This window comes from Giraffa tippelskirchi, chromosome 10 (assembly GCF_054371585.1).
Source record: "Giraffa tippelskirchi isolate mGirTip1 chromosome 10, T2T-mGirTip1v1.2.pri, whole genome shotgun sequence".
NCBI classification, from domain to species: Eukaryota; Metazoa; Chordata; class Mammalia; order Artiodactyla; family Giraffidae; genus Giraffa; species Giraffa tippelskirchi.
Genome location: NC_137284.1, coordinates 121,524,829 through 121,547,655, shown reverse-complemented (window position 1 = coordinate 121,547,655; position 22,827 = coordinate 121,524,829). Strand labels below are relative to the sequence as shown.

The 22,827-nt window shown below is 44.7% G+C and overlaps 1 protein-coding gene and 1 long non-coding RNA gene across 5 annotated transcripts in view; one reads left to right on the top strand and one right to left on the bottom strand.

The window, feature by feature from the left end:
* Positions 1-22,532, bottom strand: part of LOC145523965 (uncharacterized) — a 30,290-nt gene extending 7,758 nt beyond the window's left edge. For 2 of the 3 annotated variants that reach the window (XR_014066995.1, XR_014066993.1), the window contains exon 1: positions 9,075-9,131. This is a non-coding gene — a long non-coding RNA (uncharacterized LOC145523965). Of the gene's footprint in view, positions 1-9,074; positions 9,132-22,366 lie in introns of those variants that run through there. The other variant, XR_014066994.1, reaches the window with a different exon arrangement.
* On the top strand, positions 9,221-13,203 carry PPIA (peptidylprolyl isomerase A). Of its 2 annotated transcripts, XM_081535232.1 has the most exons (5): positions 9,221-9,334; positions 11,574-11,604; positions 11,724-11,812; positions 12,316-12,488; positions 12,858-13,203. In XM_081535232.1, exons 1-5 carry the CDS (start codon positions 9,266-9,268, stop codon positions 12,988-12,990), a joined length of 495 nt encoding a protein of 164 aa, XP_081391358.1. In that variant the 5' UTR covers positions 9,221-9,265; the 3' UTR covers positions 12,991-13,203. The 2 variants fall into 2 exon arrangements, with proteins under 2 accessions (XP_081391358.1, XP_081391359.1); XM_081535233.1 differs by lacking the exon at positions 11,574-11,604 and having other exon boundaries at positions 9,221-9,359.
* Positions 22,533-22,827: the final 295 nt, after the last annotated feature.

Here is a 22,827-nt window from a genome sequence, read left to right as displayed (position 1 = left end):
CATAGAAGGGACTTCCCTGGTGGTCCAGTGGTTAAGACTCTGTGCTTCCAAAGCAGATGGAACAGATGGTTCCATCCTTGGTCAGGGAACAAAGATTCCACAAGACATTAGGCATGGCCAAAAAAATCCCCAAATCTCATAGAATATACAACACCAAGAGAGAGCCCTAATGTAAAGTGTGGGCTTGGGTAAGTACAACGTGTCAACATAGTTTCATCAACTGTAACAAATACACCACTCTGGTACAAATGTTGATAATGGGGGAGGCTGGCAGGGCAGGGGATGGGTGGGTGGGGACAGGGAATGTACAGGAAATGTCTGTACTTTCCCCTTAATTTTGCTGTCAGTCTAAAACTGCTTTTAAAAATAGTTTCTTTTTAGAAAGTCTATTAAAAAAATGACATCTTATGTATTATTTGTAAATACAATTCTTATTACTGACTTGAAAACAAAGCAAAACAAGGATTTCCCTGGTAGTCCAGTGGCTAAGACCCCAGTGCAGGGGGCCTGGGTTCAGTCCCTAGTCATAGAACCAGATCCCATAAGCCTGAAAGTAAGACCCGGAGCAGCCAAATAAGTAAATAAATAAATACCTTTAAATAAATCAAGTCTCTGCCTTATATCACAGGCCATCACTGGGTCTGGTTCTATTGACTGTAGTCTTTCTGGATGATGGGTCACTTTATCTAGTGTTTTTTTTTTTTTTCTTTTTCCTTCTTTTTTATGTCTGTATTTAGTTAGGGTTCTCCAGAAAAATAGAACCAACAGGAGATATGTGTATTTTTTTGTTTATTATGAGGAATTAGCTCACATGATTATGGAGGTTGACAAGCCCCAAGATCTGTGGGGTGAGTTAGCAAGCTAGAGATCCAGGAGAACCAACAGTGCAAGTTCCAGTCCAATGGCAGGAAAAAGTCAATGCCCCACTTCAAAGGCAGTCAGGCACGAGGGATTCAATACTGAATTCCAGACACAGTGTGTAAAGAACAGCAGTGGCTGAAGTAAAGGGTCAGGACACCCAGGAAATGGAATGTCCTTGCTTGTCAGCTGTCGGGCTCAACCCATCTGGCCTGTTGGTGAGCTCTGTTGCGGCGTTAGATTCAGTTCACCACAGACAGCAGGATTGGACCTTCCTTTGGTGGGATTGGCATCTGAGTGTGTGTGTGTCTCTTGCAGCAGGCCCTGTGCCCCTGCACCGTGGTGGATGGTCTCACTCTGCTTTTTCACTTCCTCAGTGCAGATGGCCACTTCCTGGCCGTCGGTGTGGTCTGGGGACCCCTGTAGTGCTTCTCTTGATACCCTTGCTTCAGGACATAGAGGCCCCACAGGCCTGTTCTTCGGGAGGTCTTGGCTCTCCTGCCACATCCCCAGTGGCACATGGTGTCAGGCCTGGCATGGTTACTCTCAGGCTCCAGGAGCTCCACATGCTTGAGCCTCAGACCCAGGTCTCACTCATTGTCCCCTCAGGGGCAGACAGTCACTGCCGGATGCTTACTGCCAAGCTCCTGTCGTTGGAGGGTTTGGAGGGTCTCTCAGGCCCCTGTTTCTCCCTCAGAGCCTCAGGTAGTCTGCCCCATCTCCTGGACCAGCCTCCACTCTTCCTCAGGAGCACTTGGTGATGGCCTTGGAAAACAGTCAGGGTGTGTGTGTAAAGTCCCCTGTGCCCAGAGCTCCCAGGCACCTGATGGTTTGCCACCAAAGGCAGTGGCAGAGCTGGCTTCAGGAGCTGCCTGTAACCCCCGTACCACCACCCACCCCCTGCACTTGGTTTAATATTCTGCTGTCTCTGTCTTGGAACTCTTGACAACTTTTGAACAAGGGGCCTCACATTTCATTTTGCTCTGCGCTCTGTACATGATGGGTTTCCCTGGTGGCTCAGACAGTAAAGAATCTGCTTGCAATGCAGGAGACCTGGGTTCGATCCCTGGGTCAGGAAGATTCCCTGGAGAAGCAAATGGCAACCCACTCCAGTATTCTTGCCTGAAGAATCCCCATGGGCAGAGGAGCCTGGTGGGCTACAGTCCATGGGTCGCAAAGAGTCGGACACACGACTGAGCAACTAAAACAACAACACAACTGTATGTGATGTAGCTGCTCCTGGGCAGTGGGCTGAATGGTCCTTGCCTCAGTTTCCTCTGCTGGTTCTGTCTTCACCTGCTGCAGTTCTGCCTTCAGCATTAGAGAAAGAGGCCAGGATAGTCACCACAGGGACTTGGCTGAAATCAACCCAGGAACTTGGAGAACTGGGCTCTGTGGGTAAAGTGACCTTCTCTTTCTGGTAGGACTCAAATACACATCAAAACTGAGTGTGACTTATCACACAGCCAAAGATGAGATCAAGATAATGGCTACAACCTGGGCACTCAAAAAAAAAATTCATGACACTATCAACAGAATGAAAAGGCAACCGACAGAATGGGAGAACATATTTGTAAATTATATATATGGTAAGGGATTAATATCCAGAATATGTAAAGTCTTCCTAAAATTCAACAACAAAAAGCCAGACAACTCACTAAAAGAATAGATTAGGCTTGAACAGATATTTCTCTGTTCAAAGAAGATGTACAAATGGCCAAAAGCACAAGAAAAGATGCTCAAGAGCACTAATCATTAGGGAAATGCAAGTCAAACCACAATGAGGCACTGCCTCACACCCATTAGGATGGCTATTATAAAAACAAACAGAAAGTAACACTTCAGTGAGGATATGGAGCAATTGGAACTGTTGTGCGTGGCTGGAATGAATGCAAAATGGTGCAGCCGTGGAAATGGTGCAGTATGGAAGTTCCTCAAAAAATTAAAGCAGTATTGTCTGATTCAGCAATTCTACTTCATAGAATATGCACAAAAAGATTGAAAGAAAGGACTCGCCAATGTTCATAGCAGCGTTATCCACGATAGCCAAAAGATGGAAGCAACCTAAGTGTTCGTGGATAGAAGGATGGATAAACAAAGGAATATTATTCAGCTACAAAAGGAAGGAAATTCTGACACATGCTACAACCTGAATAGACCTTGAGGACATTATGCTAAGTGAAATAAGCCAGTCACGAAAGGACAAATACTGTATGACTCCACTTATGTGAAGTTTCTAAAATAAGCAAATTCATAGAGGCAGAAAGCAGATTGATGGGTGCCAGGAGCTGGGAGTGGAGGATGGGGAGTTATGTTTAATGGGGACAGTTTCAGTTTGGGAAGATGAAAAAGTTCTGGAGATGGATGGTGGTGATGGCTGCATAGTAATAGGAATGCACTTTATGCCTATGAACTGTACACTTATTAGTTAAAATGGTAAACTTTATGTTACACATATTTAACATGATTTTAAAAAATTTCAGGATGTGGCATGACAGTGAGTAGCACAGGACCCAGAGCCAGGTAGAATGGGCATCAATCCTGGCTCTCTCTCCCCAAGGAAGTTACTCAACTTCTCTGAGCTTGTCTCCTCTTGTGAAAAATAGCAAAAATAATACTTACTTCAAAGGACTGCTGTGAAAATTAAATAATGATCTTAATAATGGCACCCAATACCTGCTGGAATCCTGACTTAACTATCCTAAGCCTTATTTATCCTTGTTTGGTTACTGTGCCCTTTTCTGTATTAGGGAAATTCCCCACCTTCTGAGTGGGGAACACAGGAGAACATCAGATACCACTTTTCCCAGCCTCCTGTGATCTGGGGTGACTGGGGAGATTGGAATGATCTGGGCTCTAGCAGAGGCAATCCCCACTCTGCCATCAGATCCAACATTTCGGGGTGGGGGTGTGGTCCCCCCAAAGCCAGGCTGAGTGCCCTGAGAACGCCCCCATCCCTCTCAGTCCATCCCTTTTCTGCTGGGTGATAATCGTTGATGCCTTGGATGCTGCCTGTTATCTCCCACAGCATCCATTTTGCCTTCCTTCTTACTCACAGAAGCTGGGTGGCTCAGTTGGCAATGTGCCCAGATCAAAATATTCATCTTCCTGGATTCCTGCAGCCAAGGGTGAAAGCCACTGGGCGGGGCTCCTGGGAAAGCTTAGCCAACAGGATTGTGGTGGCGTAACTCTCTGGACTTCTTCCCCTTTCCCTTTCTCCCTCTTCCTTAGTCTTCGGGCAACCAGACTATCTTGAACATGAACTTGGGGGGATGCAGGAGAGGAGGGGAGGTAGTGGCACCATCCGAAACTGTGAAGTGAGCAGCCTGAGGACAGAAAATCAAAGGCCCCCAGGGCCCTTGACATGAAGATTGGAGTTCTGCAGCTTCTTTTTTATGTAAAAAGGCTACTCGGTGTTTATTTTGTCATATTTTATATTTGTTTTATTATATTTTCACAACCGATATTTAACTTATTAAACTACCATTTTAAAACCTAGTTCTTTAGCTTGCACATCATATTAGTCTCTTTATAAACACGGCAGATTTGAATTCTTTTACTACATCTTCCAACATTTAAACTGCATTTATAGGTGTAATACATTTGGTTTCCTTTTGAAGTACTTAATTGTCCAAATTAGCAAAGAAAAAAACCACCTTGAGCATTAAATAGTTCTGATAGACTTTTGAATATGTTGAACCTAAAGTTCTCGTAAATGTTTAAACACAATATATAAACTTTATAGTATTTCCATTTCAGACGAGGAGATTGGGCGCGTTCAGGGTGGTATGGCCGTAGACAGTATTTCCATTTCAAACCACAAGTCTAAATCACTTTTTAACTACAGAATTTTAAAAGCAGTTACTGGGTGGAAACAAGGAATTACTAAAAAAGGGCACAAGGTACTTGGGGTGAGGGACATGTTCTAAAATTAGATTGTGGGGATATTTCCACTGCTCTAAATTTGCTAAAAAATTACTGAATTGCATGATTAAAACAAGTGAATTTCATGGTATGTAAACTACATCTCAATAAAGCTTACACACCATGAAATTCACTTGTTAAAAGCTGTTAAAAAAGAAAATGCAGGGACTTCCGTGGCAGTTTCTGAACCATTTAAGACTCTGAGTTCCCAAAGCAGGGGGCCTGAATTTGATGCCTGTTAGGGAACAAGATCCCACATGCCCTAACTAAAAATCCTGCATACCACAACTAAGACCTGGTGCAGCCAAATAAATTTAAAAAAAAAAAAAAGAGGAAATGCAAGGAATTCCCTGGCATTCAAGTGGTTAGAGCTATGAGCATTAACTGCAGAGGGCATAGGTTCAATTCCTGGTCAGGGAACTAAGATCCCTGCATGCTGGGCAGTGCAGCAAGGAAAAAAAAAATTGCATACCTAAGTCAAAGAGAGAGAGAAACCTACTGCACATTTTAACACCTGACTCAGGTCAATAATGGCCAGGCTGGCCTGGCTGCAGACAGACTCCTTTTGGCCTGCCACAGAGGCCCCCATCTTGGTCCTGCACAGAATAGTCTGGCTTCCTTTCAACTTGAATGAATCCTCAGCTACATAAACATCTTTTCTGTCCGCATCTGATCATCGCTGTATGTGATAGGCATTCTGAACTCCTGTATAGACTTCCCAGACCCACATAACTCTCAGGGGTTGGAAAGTGGTCCTGCTGGAATTTCGATCATTCCACGCGGCTTTCCTGACTTCTAACCACAGCTCAGTAGGCCCCTCTGATCGGTGCCCTGCCCTGGATTTCTATTGTTGAAACCGGCTCCTGCCGGAGGTTTCTCCTGCTTGCTACTGAACACATTCTGAACAGCAGGGTGGGTACCTGGGGCTGAGAGCTCAGAACCCTGTGGCATGATGGGGTCAAATGCCAGCGGTCATAAAGCAAATGAATCTCGAGTTTGTAAATGCCAGGTCCCCAGGGGCCTTGGCTAGGGCAGCTTGGGGTTAAGGGTGGGAGCAGGAGTCTGATGACATGTGTGGAGAGAGGAGTGATTGGACAGGTCACAGAAGCGTGGACTACTCTCGCGAGTGAATTAGGAGGGAAGAGGAGGGTGGCAAGGATGTGCTTTTCAGGGACTGGTGGATGAGGAAGATCCAGGCAGCCAGAAGAGCTTCAGGAAGCTCTTTTCCTCTAAGGGAGAAAGGAAGAGCAGCCATGGGGCTAGACAGCCTGGATGGGCCTGGATAGATGTGCACAGGAGCGAGGATGGAACCAGCAAGGAGTGAGGGTGTGGGCAGGTATCCTCCGCAGGTGGGTGGACGGTATGGTGGGGCTGAAGTGAACGTCTTCAGCGCCTCAACCATGATGTTCAGTGAGGAGCTGCTTGTCAAGTGGCTGAATGATTACTGATGCCGGAGTGAGATGCAGCGTCACCAGCTCTTGGCAGTGTGGGCAAATTAATTAACAACCCCACTGAGGAGTCACACTCCAGGCCCTGCTTTTGTTTTTCTTTTGGCAGTGTGGCATGTGAGATCTTAGTTTGCCCACCAGGGATTGAACCCTTGCCTCCTGCCATGGAAGACATGAGGACTACCAAGGGAGTCCCCAGGGCCAGGTTTTGGTTGGCCCTTTCATCACGGATTTATGCATTCATTCAATATATGTCTTCTGAGTTTTGAAGCTGCAGACCAGACCCAGTACCTCTGGGAGAGCTAAGGAAGATTTCTCATGGGGACCACAGGGTGAGGTTTGGTGGCACAGGCCACAGGCAAAGAAGGAGTACTGGAAAGGCAGGGTGGGGGTGGTAATGAGAAACTCAGCGTGGCAGGAAAAATACCAGCCAGGAGACTGAAAAGCAAGTTAAGACCAGACTGTGAAGGGGCTGCCTGGTCACTATGGGTGACCAAGAGGTTGTACAGCTTGGGAGTTATAAAATCAGATGACTTTGTGAATGACCATTCTAGAAATACCAAAAAAAGCCTGGCCAAGTAACCAGTTAGGAGGCTGCTGCCAAAGGACAAGCCAGAGTTGTTGCGGTGGGGAGGGAGAGCAGGCCTAGGGATGGGGAGGCCTGGGGAAGAGAGGTAGGTAGCAGAGCTCTGTCTGAGGGTTTATTCTTGAGGAGAGACCCAGTGGGCAGGGAGAAGCCACCTGGAGCTCTGGAGTAAGCGTGGGCTTGGAGCTTGATTGAGAAGTTACCTGAGAATCTGAGCCATGAGAGTGAATAAGATTGACCATAGCCAATGTGTAAGGAACAAAACAAGATCAAACATATGACTATGACAAGACAAATGTGTAGAAGAGTTCAAGAGGAAAAGGTCAGGGTTGGAGAAATAGGAGAGAAAAGTCCAGCCCATCAAGGAAGCAGGAGGTGGTTCCTGATGAAGAGTCATATCAGGGAAGATGTGGCCTGGAGAAAGCCATGGGTATGTGGGTTGTGATATCACTGTGGGTCTCAGCAGAAGCCACATGGCAGAAGCACAAGCGAGGCCCTGGGCAAGAAGCACATATGAGACAAGTTACCATCTTCTATCATCTACCACTAAAAAAGTAGCCTATTTCTATAATTTTGAATAACCTGACTTTTCCCCCTGTTACATTCTCTCTAGAGACATTTTTGAAGTAAGCATTTGTTTATAATATGCTCCATGGACAAAGTCACAGACTTCTGCTTGCCAGTTGGTGGTTGGTATAGTACACCTCCAGCTAGCCAGATAAGGGCTCTGTTGAATTCAGTTGGATTTGCTTTTGGTCAGAATCATCCAAATAAGGCACTGGACGGCCTCACATTCCTGAGGTTCTATGCCTGCTGAAATTTTACTCGGTAAGGAAGTCCTATTCAAAAGATAATGCTAATAAAGGATCCCCTACAACACTGGCTCCCCCTTTAACAAACACGACAGGCGCATATTTATTTTCTTGAGTGTACGTATGGTATACCTGTGTGAAATGAGAGGATGATAGTAAAGAGAAGACTAGACTTTGAACAGTAATGTGAGGGAAGCTGTAAGTGATGCTCTTATTATTCACTCATTTATTTCTTAGGAGGGGTTCCTAACTGCTTTAAGATTCAGAGTGAAGGGGATAGAAGTTGAGGGAGTTTACCTCTGAGGGCCTCGGGTCATTTTTTCCATATCAGATAAGGACAAGCAGCTTCCTCAGGGTCACAAAGCAAAAGGTGATGTGCAATGAGCAAAAAAAAAGGCAGTTTCCAGTTCTGGCTTTGTTAATACTCCTAAACTGGTTATTCTGAGCAAGCTATTTAACATGGAAGATGTTCACTTTCCACCTTTCTGTATATGGGGATTATGGGGTGGTTGTGAGAACAAAATCACTCTATAAATTCTGAGCACATGTAAGCTCACAATGCCATTATTAATAATGATGGCACGATGCCAGACACTGGATTTCATCAATCATAAACTCTCATTTGCTTCTCAGATCCCTATCCTGGTTTTGCAGATGAAGAAACTGAGTTTCAGAGATACTAAATAACACTCTGAATGTTGCAACTAAGTGTTGGAGGATATATAAATTTTCTTCTCAAGGTTTTCTGAACAAAAGACCAGGGTTATATAAGTGCATTTAGTACTAGTAATAACAGCATTATTAATATCTTTGACTGAGGGAATTCATTTTTAAGTTGTGGCTTTGTCTTTCACCAGAACTCAATTCTGCCTCTGAAAGAGGGGGTGCGGGGTAGAGAATTTAAAAGATTTAAAAGGAAGGCAAAAGTGCGCAGCTTGTCTCTATAGGTAAGAGTCTGCCAGCCTCTTGCTTTAATGTCTTCCTTCTGGAGAAAATTCAAGTAGAGTGTGCAAGATATTTTCGGAAAGTAGGACATTTTGGAAGCATGTCATAACCTCTCAGACTAGAAGGGAGAGGGGGAAGCAGAGAGGGAGGCGACTGAGCCTCAACCTCATCTGCAGTGAGAAAATGGTGATGCCCAAGGCCACAGAGCCTCCCAGAGAGGCGCGCTCCCTGAATCCCAAGAGACCTTGGCCGGCGGCGCGACCTTGAGGCCTGCGTTCACCTCAGTTGCCCCCTCTGAGCAATGGGGAGACGTACTGGTCGCGAGGCCGGGCAGGTGCACGGCTCTTCAGCTCCCACCGGCCCACTAGGGCGATCGCCACGCCCGATCCCCGTCGCCAAGGCAGTCGCCAGCGCGCGACCCCACGCCGCAGCGCGGAGACCGAGCCCGCGGGCGGGAACCTGTCCGCATCGCCCAGCACGCACGCGCGTCTCCAGTCCTACCTCTCGGGCGCCATCTCTACTCATAGGCCAGCCATGCCGTCACTTCGACTGACCTGTGGTCGCGATTGGCCAGAGACTAGGCGCGCGACCGGCTGTAGGCGGGGCTTGAACTGGTTATAAAAGAGGAGGGCGGCGGAGCTCGTGCTGCCTTGCAGACGCCGCCACCCCGGAGCCTTCCGTTCTGTCTAGCCATGGTCAACCCCACCGTGTTCTTCGACATCGCTGTCGACGGCGAGCCCTTGGGCCGCGTCTCTTTCGAGGTTGGGGCAGGCGGCGACGCGCCGGGTGGGCCCGAGCGGGCGGCGGGGGGGAGAGGCCGAGTAACCGGGTGCGGGCACCCTGCTTGAGGAACGCGGGCGGCGAGGCGCCATTTCCTGACGAGGGGCCATTTTGGGAGGCCGGGGGTGGCGGGTAGACAAAGGCGGGGCGGGCGGGGGAGGAGTGGCCGCGCCCTTCCGGCCGCGCACGTGCTCGGGCTGCTGGCTGTTGGTCGCCACGCGGGACCGCAGGCCCCGGAGGGTCGACAGCGCCATAAACGGAAGGCAGACGCCGGCCCCAGGCCGCTGCGACCGTCCCGAGGCCACCCTCGAGGGCTCGGAAGCGACTCTCTTAGCGCTGACGCGATGGTCACACCTGAAGGCTGCTTTTCCCGCCCCGGGCGCGTCAGGGTCGGTGAGGATAGCAGCCTAGCCCTGGCCCCGGAGGACGCCTGCTAGTTAAGGGTTGGGTTATAGGGCTGCGGGGCTTGCAGACTCCAGGGTTTCCCCAGATGTTTTAAAATTTTGAGATGGATGTAGAAAGAGGCCGCTCGCGCCCCTCCCCGCCCCCACCCCTAGCGGAAATGTGCAGGCGGCCTTTCCTCCACTGGCGCCGAGGTCCGCCTTCCGCTGCGGTGACGGTGGGTGGGAGGCGCCCGGGCTCCTCCCGGTTGTCGTCTTGCAGAATGGGCTAGTCCAGACTGGCTCCGCGTCAGGCCACCTCTGATGGTTTCTTAACTAGTTAAGGGATGTTAGGAGTACTTATTCATCAGTTTGTGGTTACAGCAAGGTAGCTAAGTAACTCGGCGTGCTCTTGAAACGGTAAATGCGATTCTGTTCCAGTTAACCGGTAGGTCTTGGAGTGTCCAGTCGCTAAATCGTGTCTAACTCTGACCGCATGGACTGCAGCACGCCAGGCTTCTCTGTCCTGCTGTCTCACTTAAGGTGTAGCCCTAAGTGATTTTATCCTCCTCAACGACCTCTCAGAAGCTGCCAGTGGTTAGTTTTAGGATCTTATCCCAAGGATGGATAAGCCCCAGTGCAGATCATGAGGGAAGAGGGTTTCCTGTCATGATAACTGTGTCCACGTTGGAGGCACATAGAAGACGTCTAAGCCCTCGTTAGAGAAAACATTAGGTCCTATTGAGTCTATACCCTGCTGGTACTGTAGTCAGAGCTAAGAATTGGTAAGGCCCGTGTGGAAGCTTGCCCTGAGGTAAAACTCTTCGGAGAAATAATACATTCTATTGATCTACGTCCCACTTTTATCTGTAGTCAGCTGATAATTGATGGGGGCCACGTGGAAACTTGGCCTGAGCCTAACGCTTTCTAGCGTGTGTCTCGGGTTAGCCAGAGGGCTTAATGGAAATGAGATAGGAGCTCTTGGCATATCCATTGGTGAGAAGAGAGATGGAACTGCCAGTACGGACTTGAAACTTTAGTAACGGTTTGCAAGGGAAGCGGGTGAGTACAGGGTTTGAGAAACTTTGGACTTAGAAGAGAACATATGTTTTACATAGAATACTTAGAAGCTAAATAACTAGATCTAAGAAACATACAGGATTTAAATAGATGATTTAGTCACAGATCTCTGGAATAGTTCGTAAAATATTTTAAAGGGTTTGTTTAAGCGTGGTGGTTAAGCGTTTTTGGCCAAAATGTTTTATATATGCAGGAAAGGTTTGAAGTAGTTGTACTAGAAACCAATCTTTATTTTTTACCCCACTACTAGGTAAGGGACCTGGAAACCAAGAAGTGACTGCTCATCCAATCCGTAAAGCTATGTTAACAGATTGGAGGTAGTAGCATTTTCATTACCAGTGACTAAAATTACACCTGTTTACTCCCTGATCAAGCAGGAGTACTTGCTATTCCTGAAAATCTTGTCCTTAGGTTCAAACTGAAGTTGGGGGAGGTGATGTACATTTGAGAAGCCATATATCTGTTCAGAAGTAGGTGTGATAACACGTAAAAGTTTTAAGTCACTTTTTAGAAGCCTCACACTATTTGAGTCATTGCTGGTTCTGGATTTTTGGCACGTCTTTGGGTCTCATGTTGCTAACCCAACACCACAGGCTGTCAGGAACAGTTCTTATTTGGGTTTCAGAGCAATTACTGAAGAAAGCATACTGTTCTAGTGAGAAAATGAATTTATGATTCAGAAACCCCTAAAGACAAGGGTACTAAGCAACAAAATATGCAAACAGATGTTGTTAATTAACTGTCATTTTTCTCTTAACAGCTGTTTGCAGACAAAGTTCCAAAGACAGCAGGTTAGTTTTTTTGTTTGTTTAACAAAGGTATTCTGATTTTTAACTGGTGTGTGTGTGTGTGTGTCTCTCTCTCTCTCTCTCTCTCTATATATATATGTATATATACTTTATTTTAACAGAAAACTTTCGTGCTCTGAGCACTGGGGAGAAAGGATTTGGTTATAAAGGTTCCTGCTTTCACAGAATAATTCCGGGATTTATGTGCCAGGTATGAAATAGACTGATACTGGCTTGGGTTGTCTTAATTTAGGATTGAACTAGAATACTGGAGAATATGTATATATGGTTTGTCTGCACTGGTGCCAGTCTGTTGTTAAACTTTTCTGGTCCATTTGTTTATTCTACGATTTTGCACTGATAGGGTGCCATCTAAATTGCTATAGTTCTATAATAAAATGTTATTCTAAAAAAAATATGTGCACATATGAAGTGCTTTTCTACCATTTTGGTTCCATGTGACCTTCTAGTTTTATTTAACATTCATTAATTTGGCTGCGCTGGGTCTTGGTTGCAATGTGTGGGATCTAGTTCCCTGACAAGGAATTCAACCTGGACCTGCTGCATTGGGAGCACAGTCTTAGCCACTGGACCACCTGAGAAGTCCCTTGATCTTCTTGTTTTGAATTTGAGTTTTAAAGTTTAAACCTTGTAGACTTGGCATGTTTTCTGACTGTGTTGCCAAAAGTGACATGTTTCTCTTTATGTTCACAGGGTGGTGACTTCACACGCCATAATGGTACTGGTGGCAAGTCCATCTATGGCGAGAAATTTGATGATGAGAATTTCATCCTGAAGCATACAGGTCCTGGCATCTTGTCCATGGCAAATGCTGGCCCCAACACAAACGGTTCCCAGTTTTTCATCTGCACTGCCAAGACTGAGTGGTAAGAGCAGGACATGGAAAAGGCACCCTTTCTCTGCTGTTACCTGCTAAGATAGTGGAAGGGCATGGATAGTTAAAATTTCTATAGTGTGCTTATATAAAGTAAGTGGAGGTACTCTAGCAAAACAGGGCATTTAGCTGATTGGTTTAGTTAAGAGTGGTGCTTTCATCTAATTTGCTTGTGATTTGTTGGCTCTTTTTAAGGAGTCCATTTTAAAATTAGAATTCTTAACAGTGGAGACTCTTCATGTTTTTTAGACTGGCCTGAAGCAATCTATTGGTGTTGCCAACTTTTTTTAGGTAGAAGAATAAAATGTTTCCAGTATTTAACATTTCTGGTCACAGGTAGTAATGTTTATTCTGTTTCTAGGTTGGATGGCAAGCATGTGGTCTTTGGCAAGGTGAAAGAGGGCATGAATATTGTGGAAGCCATGGAGCGCTTTGGGTCCAGGAATGGCAAGACCAGCAAGAAGATCACCATTGCTGACTGTGGACAAATCTAATAAATTTGACTTGTGTTTTACTTAACCACCAGACCATTCCTTCTGTAGCCCAGGAGAGCACCCCTTCACCCCATCTGCTCGAAATAGCCTATAATCTTTGTGCTCTTGCTACAGTTCTTTGGGTTCCATATTTTCCTTATCCCCATCCCAAGTTTAGCTGGATTGCAAAGTTAAATTTATGATTATGAAATAAAAACTAAACAATTATCTGTCTTTGTTTGCATTAGAGTATTGATGTAGGTTTCATTTTAAGCAGCAACAGGTTACTTCTAAGACAGAAGTTGTGTGTACTTAAAATTCAGAGTACTTTGTTTTTTTCTTTCCGTGACCCAAAGAAGTTGGTGATGACCAGGTAAGCCTGGCGTGCTGCAATCCATGGGGTCGCAAAGTTGGACACGACTGAGCAACTAAACTGACCCAAGAATGAAATGTTGATGATGGAGTATCCCAAGAGCAAACTGAGTGGAATACTGAAAATGTAGGCTGAGGCAGGGAAAGAACAAGCTGGAACAAAGAACAAACTTGAAGATTGTGACCAGGTTGGACCAGAAAATTCTCACTTGGCACATTAATGGGTATCCACCAAAACTGCTGTGACAGTTTGAAAACCATAGCTAATATTAAAACAGACATGTTTGGTGGTGGCAGCATTCCTTAAGGGAAGTATGTCAAACCTTAGGCTCTGAGGGGCAGGGTCTTTTGATCATGTTCCTGGGATGTCTGTAGCTGTTTGAGATGGAAAATAGGATGTTTAAAACAGCATAACTGTGAAGTTCTTGACAAAGGACAATCTGGTGGAGAAAAGCAGGCCTGGTGTGGTAGTCTACCTGCCAAGGGCATCTGGCTCTGCTATACCAGCTAAGTGACCAGTTAACTAGATTGGGAACTTGTCCCTGGCTGGCTGGACTCATCATGGTCATTTGAGGGCTTGCACTCTATATTGCAGACCTAACAGCCATAATCTGGTACAGATGAGGACTTGTATGTTCACAAGCATGGCTTCCTCTAAAATCGAGGACTTAACCTTGGGAACCCTAGACAGTTGTGTACTGTATTCCCTCACCAGAGATCACTGATTTTGAATTTTGTGTTTGTCAGTCTCATCACCTGTGTCCCTAAAAAACGTTGTTTTTGAAAAGCAACCTTAAACCTAACTGCAAGGAAAGGGTACATTGCTGCTTCAGGGTCTCCCCAGGAATGCAAGTGGAGCAGAATCTAGATCACAGTGTAGCCTAAGCTTCCTGGAAAGAACGAGCTGGCTTCCAGAGAAGTCAGCCAGGCATGTACCCTAGGATGTACGGTGCACCCAGTGCCTTTAGCACATCTCAGAAAAGCAAAATCCATAAAGATCTAGGGCGTCTATTCCAGATTCCCCCACTGGTTCCAGAGGGGTGTTTAGAATCAGCTTTTGTTTAGTTACTAAGTTGTGTCTGACTGAACCTATGGGCTATATGACATGTCAGGCTTCCTTGTACATGGGATACTGAAGAATACTGGAGCAGGTTGCAATTTCCTCCTACCCAGGGATCTTCCTGACTCAGGATTCAAGTATAGGTCTCCTGTGTCTCCTGTGTTGGCAGGTGGATTCTTTACCATCAAGCCACCAGGAAAGCCCCAAATCAGTTTTATTAAGATACAGTTTATATACAATCTGTCTTAATGCTCTTCTCCCCCAACCCCACCATGATCTAACCTACGTTTTACATATTGTTTGAAAGTCACTCAGACATGTCTGATTCTGCAACCGTAGCCTACCAGGTTCCTCTTGTCCATGGAATTCTCCAGACAAGAATACTGGGATGGGTAGCCGTTCCCTTCTCCAAGGATCTTCCCTACCCAGTGTTTGAACCCAGGTCTCTTGCATTGCAGGCAGATTCTTCACCATCTGAGCCACCAGGGCAGTCCCTAGTTTGCTGTGTGTTCAGTTGCTCAGTAGTGTCCAATGCTTTGCGGCCCCCTGGACTGTAGCCCACCAGGCTCCTCTGTCTGTGGAGTTTTCCAGGCAAGAATACTGGAGTGGGTTGCCATTTCCCACTCAAGGGGATCTTCCCAACTCAATGATTGAATCTGCATCAGTGGATTCTTTACCCCTAGCACCACCTGGGAAACCTATTTGATTGTTAGACGTCTTTTTAAAATCTAGAAGTCCTACTTTCTAACAATTTCTATTAATATTAGAAACTTGGTATCATAATGTGTAATATACACTACATAACATAACCAGGTGGTGCTAGTGGTAAAGAACCCACCTGGGAATGCAGGAGATGTAAGTAGATGAAGGTTCAACCCCTGGGCTGGGAAGATCCCCTGGAGGAGGGCATGGCAACCCACTCCACTATTCTTGCCTGGAGAATCCTCTGGACAGTGGAGCCTGGTGGGCTACAGTCCATGGGGTCACAAAGAGTCGGACATGGCTGAAGTGACTTGGCAGGCAGGCAGATATATATATACCATATATGCTATATACATAATATACCATAAAATTCACCCATTTTAAGAGTACAGTAGTGAATTTACAGAGACATGCAACCATCCCTGTAATCCACCACACTAGGAAGAACACCATGCCCATTTGCAGTCCTTCTGGCTTTCACTCCCAGTCAGTGCCTGGCAAACTGCAAGTCTTTCTGTCTCTAGATTTGCCTTTTCTCTCTGTTTCATATAAGTTGAATTCTACACTGTGGTCTTTGGCCTCCACTTTTTTAATGATGTCAACTCCTTTAGATCCAGCAAATTGACTTTGTGGAATATCCCTTATCTTGGAGTTGCTGCTAACATCTCCACTTTGTGTTACTTACTTGTTCTTCTAGCTCTTGTATTATCTGTAAACTGGAAATTAGAGAAGCTTCAATGTACACAAGTTCAACTTTTAAGCAGAAAGGCATCATCAGTTCAGTTCAGTCGCTCAGTCGCGTCCAACCCTTGACGACCCCATGGACTGCAGCACGCCAGGTTTCCCTGTCCGTCACCAACTCCTGGAGCCTACTCAAACTCATGTCCATTGAGTTGGTCATGCCATCCAACCATCTCATCATCTGTTGTCCCTTTCTCCTCCTGCCTTCAATCTTCCCCAGCAACAGGGTCTTTTCCAGTGAGTCAGTTCTTCACATCAGGTGGCCAAACTATTGGAGTTTCAGCTTCAGCATCAGTCCTTCCAGTGAATATTCAGGACAGTTTTCCTTTAGGATGGACTGGTTGGATCTCCTTGCAGTCCAAGGGACTCTCAAGAGTCTTCTCCAACACCACAGTTCAAAAGCATCAGTTCTTCGGCGGACAGCCTTCTTTATAGTCCAACTCTCACATCCGTACTTGACTACTGGAAAGACCACAGCTTTGACGGACCTTTGTGGGCAAAGTAATGTCTCTTCTTTTTAATATGCTGTCTAAGCCTTCCTCAGTGATCAATGCAAAGAAATAGAGGAAAACAATAGAATGGGAAAGACTAGAGATCTCTTCAAGAAAATTAGAGATACCAAGGGAACATTTCATGCAAAGATGGGCTCAATAAAGGACAGAAATGGTAGGGACCTAACAGAAGCAGAGGATATTAAGAAGAGGTGGCAAGAATACACAGAAGAATTGTACAAAAAAGATCTTCACGACCCAGGTAATCACGATGGTGTGATCACTCACCTAGAGCCAGACATCCTGGAATGTGAAGTCAAGTGGGCCTTAGGAAGGAAGCATCACTATGAATAAAGCTAGTGGAGGTGATGGAATTCCAGTTGAGCTATTTCAAATCCTGAAAGATGATGCTGTGAAAGTGCTGCACTCAATATGCCAGCAAATCTGGAAAACTCAGCAGTTGCCACAGGACTGGAAAAGGTCAGTTTTCATTCCAATCCCAAAGAAAGGCAATGCCAAAGAATGCTCAAACTACTGCACAGTTGTACTCATCTCACACCCTAGTAAAGTAATGCTTAAAATTCTCCAAGCCAGGGTTCAGCAATAAGTGAACCATGAACTTCCAGATGTTCAAGCTGGTTTTAGAAAAGGCAGAGGAACCAGAGATCAAATTGCCAATATCTGATGGATCATCAAAAAAGCAAGAGAGTACCAGAAAAACATCTATTTGTGCTTTATTGACCCTGCCAAAGCCTTTGACTGTGTGGATCACAATAAACTGTGGAAAATTCTGAAAGAGATGGGAATACCAGACCACCTGACCTGCCTCTTGAGAAACCTGTATGCAGGTCAGGAAGCAACAGTTAGAAATGGACATGGAACAACAGACTGGTTCCAAATAGGAAAAGGAGTACGTCAAGGCTATATATTGTCACCCTGCTTATTTAACTTATATGCAGAGTACATCATGAGAAACGCTGGGCTGGAGGAAGCACAAGCTGGAATCAAGATTGCTGGGAGAAATATCAATAACCTCAGATATGCAGATGACACCACCCTTAAGGCAGAAAGTGAAGAAGAATTAAAGAGCCTCTTGATGAAGGTGAAAGAGGAGAGTGAAAAAATTGGCTTAAAGCTCAACATTCAGAAAACTAAGATCATGGCATCTGGTTCCATCACTTCATGGCAGATAGATGGGGAAACAGTGGAAACAGTGGCTGACTTTATTTTTCTGGGCTCCAAAATCACTGCAGATGGTGATTGTAGCAATGAAATTAAAAGACGCTTACTCCTTGGAAGGACAGTTATGACCAACCTAGACAGCATATTAAAAAGCAGAGACATGACTTTGCCAACAAAATCCGTCTAGTCAAGGCTATGGTTTTTCCAGTGGTCATGAATGGATGTGAGAGTTGGACTATAAAGTAAGCTGAGTGCTGAAGAATTGATGCTTTTGAACTGTGGTGTTGGAGAAGACTCTTGAGAGTCCCTTGGACTGCAAGGAGATCCAACCAGTCCATCCTAAAGGAGATCAGTCCTGGGTGTTCACTGGTAGGACTGATGTTGAAGCTGAAGCTCCAATACTTTGGCCACCTGATGCGAAGAGCTGACTCATTGGAAAAGACCTTGATGCTGGGAAAGATTGAGGGCAGGAGGAGAAGGGGACGACAGAGGATGAGATGGCTGGATGGCATCACCGACTCGATGGACATGGGTTTGGGTGGACTCAGGGAGTTGGTGATGGACAGGGAGGCCTGGAGTGCTGTGGTTCATGGGGTCGCAAAGAGTCAGACACGACAGCGACTGAACTGAACTGAAGGATGGTCACAGCTTTTCTTCCAAGGAGCAAGCATCTTTTAATTTCATGGCTGCAAGCACCAACTGCAGTGATTTTGGAGCCCCCCAAAATAAAGTCACTGTTTCCATTGTTCCTCCATCTATTTACCATGACGTGATGGGACCAGATGCCATGATCTTAGTTTTCTGAATTTTGAGCTTTAAGCCAACTTTTTCACTCTCCTCTTTCATCAAGAGGTTCTTTAGTTCTCTTCACTTTCTGCCATAAGTGTGGTGTCATCTGCATATCTGAGGTTATTGATATTTCTCCCGGCAATCTTGACTCCAGCTTGTGCTTCATCCAGCCAGGCATTTCACATGATGTACTCTGCATAAGTTAAATAAGCAGGATGACAATATACAGCCTTGATGTACTCCTTTCCCAATCTGGAACCAGTCCGTTGTTCCATGTAGGTTCTAGCTGTGGCTTCTTGACCTGCATACAGATTTCTCAGGAGGCAGGTCAGGTGGTCTGGTATTCCCATCTCTTGAACAATTTTCCACAGTTTGTTGTGATCCACACATTCAAAAGCTTTGGCATAGTCAATAAAGCGTAAGTAGATGTTTTTCTGAAACTGTCTTGCTTTTTCTATGATCCAACGGGTGTTGGCAATTTGATGTTTGCTTCCTCTACCTTTTCTAAATCCAGCTGGTACATCTGGAAGTTCACGGTTCATGTACTGTTGAAGCCTGACTTGGAGAATTTTTAGCATTCCTTTGCTAGTGTGTGAGATGAGTGCAATTGTGAAGTAGTAATTTGAGCATTCTTTGGCATTACCTTTCTTTGGGATTGGAATGAAAACTGACCTTTTCCAGTCCTGTGGCCACTGCTGAGTTTTCCAGATTTGCTGGCGTATTGAGTGCAGCACTTTCACAGCATCATCTTTCAGGATTTAAAATAGCTCAACTGGAATTCCATCACCTCCACTAGCTTTGTTCGTAGCGATGTTTCCTAAGGCCCACTTGACTTCTCATTCCTGGTTGTCTGGCTCTGGTGAGTGATCACACCATCATGGTTATCTGGGTTATGTAGATCTTTTCTGTATAGTTCTTCTGTGTATTCTTGCCACTTCTTAATACCTTCTGCTTCTGTTAGGTCCCTACCATTTCTGTCCTTTATTGTACCCATCTTTGCATGAAATATTACCTTGGTATCTCTTATTTTTTTTGAAAAGGTCTCTATAGTCTTTCCCATTCTTTTGTTTCTATTTCTTTGCATTGATCACTGAGGAAGGCTTTCTTATCTCTCCTTGGTATTCTTGCAACTCTACATCCAAATGGGTATGTCTTTCCTTTTTTCCTTTGTCTTTGGCTTCTCTTCTTTCTATTTGTAAGGCCTCCTCAGACAACCATTTTGCCTTTTTGCATTTCTTTTTCTTGGGGATGGTCTTGATTACTGCCTCCTGCACAATGTCACAAACCCTCGTCCATAGTTCTTCAGGCACTCTATCAGATCTAATCCCTTGAATCTATTTCTCACTTCCACTGTATAATCATAAGGTATTTGATTTAGGTCATATCTGAATAGTCTAGTCGTTTTTCCTACTTTCTTCGATTCAAGTCTGAATTTGGCAATAAGGAGTTCACGATCTGAGCCACAGTCAGCTCCTGGTCTTGTTTTTGCTGACTGTATAGAGCTTCTCCATCTTTGGCTTCAAAGAATATAATCAATCTGATTTCATAGGTGATGCTATATGCACTTAATTCTGCCTGTTAACAGTTGGCATATGAGCTTAGTCTTAACAGACCATCAGCTGCTCCACTGGAAAGGTACTGTGTACAGTTTCTGCTGAGTAGGTAACCTGTGGGATGGTACTTTGCCTGTGTGAAGACTCTGCTCCCAGACCTTTCACCTGATTGTTTTGTTTCAGTATCAATTAATGATCTTAACCTGAATCAATTAAAAATTTTTTGGCTGCATCACGTGGCTTGAGGGATCCTATTTCTCTAGTCAAAGAATCAGGGACTGAACCTATCCCCTCAGCTCTGAGTGTGTGGAGTCCTAACCACTGGACAATGAGGGAATTCCCCTGAATCAATTATTCTGTGGTTGCAAAAAACTGAGAAATCTTCTCATCTCTCCCTCCCTATCACAATGGACTCAAAGATTTTCATTCAATTATGATTGCACTCATTATTTTTGATGTTCAAATCATAGCAAATTTGGCTAGTACAAGCCCCTCTAAGTTGACCTCTGTGTCTCCTTGACATTAATTCCAGTAGCCTTTAGGCCCTTCCAAAGTTCATGCTTCCATTAGATTACAGAGCAGTTGGAGGCCTGGAAAGTGTCAGGGATATTCAAATTTTCAACAACCCAAAACCAAACTCTTTGTGTTAACATGTAAAATCAGATGTTAGAGTTTAGACTTAGATGCATTTTTCACGTACACAAACACCTGATGTTTGGAAGTCAGTGGGGCAATCTCAGGCATTATAATACATCCAGCACTACCCCTATCTATTGTCAGAGGCCCACAAATTTTCAAACTGCCTTCTGGCTAAAAATCACTGACATAATGAGATAGGATGTAGTTGTTAAAAGAACAAGGTAGTGCATCTCCAGAAGAGCCTCAACTAGACTTTTAGTGAAAAAAAAAAAAGAGTAGAATACAATAATAACATATACTGTTGTGATTAGGCTAAGTCGTGTCCAACTCTTTTGTAACTCCGACTGTAGGCCACCCGATTTCTCTGTCAATGGGATTTCCATGGCAAGGATACTGGAGTGGGTAGCCATTTCCTCCTCCAGGGAATCTTCCTGACTGGGGATCAAACCTAAGTCTCCTGCATTGGCAAGCAGATTCTCAACCACTGAGCCATCAGGGAAGCCTTATGCGAGGCAGGAGACCAGGGTTCAATCCCTGAGTTGGGAAGTTCCTCTGGAGAAGGGAATGGCAATCCACTCCAGTAGTCTTGCCTGGAGAATTCCATGGACAGAGAAGCCTGGCGGGCTACAGTCTGTGGGGTTGCAAAAAGTCAGACATGACGGAGTGACTAACACAGTATAAGATGCTAGTTTTTGTAAAAAAGCAGAATAAAGTGTATCTTTGTGCTTTTATATACCCTTTGGAGAATACAGAGAAATGTTTTCCAGTGGGTGTCTTTGGGTAGAGGGGTGAAGGCCTGTGGGCAGAGAGGACTCTCATCACACATTCCTTTTACCTGTACTAAACATTTAAAATTTCAAAAACATTAATTTTAAAACGAATCTATAGTAGTTTGTCCTCAATATCCACAGGTTTTATGTCCACAGATTCAACCAATCATGGATCAAAAATATTGGGGAGGGAGCTTCCCTAGTAATCCAATGGTTAAGAATTCGCCTGCCAATGCAGGGGACATGGGTTCAACCCCTTGTCTAGGACAATTCACGTTGAGGGGCAACTAAGCTTGTGCATAACTACTGAATCTACAAGCCATAAAGCCTGTGCTCCACAAGAGAAGCCACCACAATGAAAAGCATGCACACAACTAGAGAGTAGCCCCAACCCTCCAGAACAAGAGGAAGTATGCCCTCAGCAGTGAAGACCCAGCATAACCAAAAATAAAAAAAATATTGGAGGGAGTTCCCTGGTGTCCAGCAGTTAACACTTTGCTCTCCCAACACAGTGGGCCCAGGTTCCATCCCTGGTCAGAAAACTAGATCCCACATGCTCCAGGTAAGACCCAATGCAGCCAAATTAAAAAATAACATTGGAGAAAAATATTCCAGAAATTTCCAGAAAGCAAAACTTGAATTTGCCATGCACTGACAACTATTTACAGAACATTTACACTGTATTTACAACTATATATAGTATTTAGTGTTTTAGGTAGTATAAGTAATCCAGAAATGAGTTAACGTATCTGAGAGGATGGTCCAATCTTGTGTGCAAGTGTTACACCATTTTATATAAAGAATAGGAGCATCTTGTGGATCTGAGTATCTGAGGGATCCTAGAACCAATTCTGCATGGATTCTCAAGTATGACCAAATTTGGCTCACTTCAAATTGTTTATTATTGGGACTTCCCCTGGCAGCTCAGTGGTTAAGACTCCATGCTCCCAAAGCAAGGGGCTCAGGTCCATCTCCTGGTCAGGGAACTAAGATCCTGCATGCCACTCAGTGTCAGGGGAAAAAAAAAAAAATACACACACACACACATATAAAAAAACATATAAAACATACGCACACATATAAACCTTTCCTAGTTACCTGTGAAGGTACAATAGATGAAATATGATGGCTGGGACACATTTCACAAGCCAGTAGGAGGAAGTGGTGTACAGATGCAGCAAGATGGACCAAACATGAGGCTGAGGCCCAAAGTACGTGGCCCAATTGCTCTAGTTTTCTTCCATTAGAAAACAAAAATACAATCCTGGAGAACACAGTACATAGCAAATAATTACATTACCAAAATTTGAAGCAAATCTCTAGAGAACTCTAGTAAAACTCTAGTATTTCTGTTAGGATTATTTTGCCTTCTTTTCTATTGCTACTTTGCTTTCTAAAAACTACAAAACTTCACACATGGATAATTGTAGATCTTCTCAATATAGAAGCTTCTTCAAAATATGTGCCAAGATTCAGTAAAATCCACACTTAAAGACAATCCTATAGAACTGTTTCTTCAAAAATTAAATTTTAAGGAAAAAAAAAGAGAGACCTATAAA

Coding starts and splice junctions, on each gene's coding strand:
- PPIA (XM_081535232.1), top strand. CDS start 9,266: ATGGTCAACCCCACCGTGTTCTTCGACATCGCTGTCGACGGCGAGCCC. Junction 9,335..11,573: donor TGGGCCGCGTCTCTTTCGAG/GTTGGGGCAGGC, acceptor TTCTCTTAACAG/CTGTTTGCAGACAAAGTTCC. Junction 11,605..11,723: donor CAAAGTTCCAAAGACAGCAG/GTTAGTTTTTTT, acceptor TTATTTTAACAG/AAAACTTTCGTGCTCTGAGC.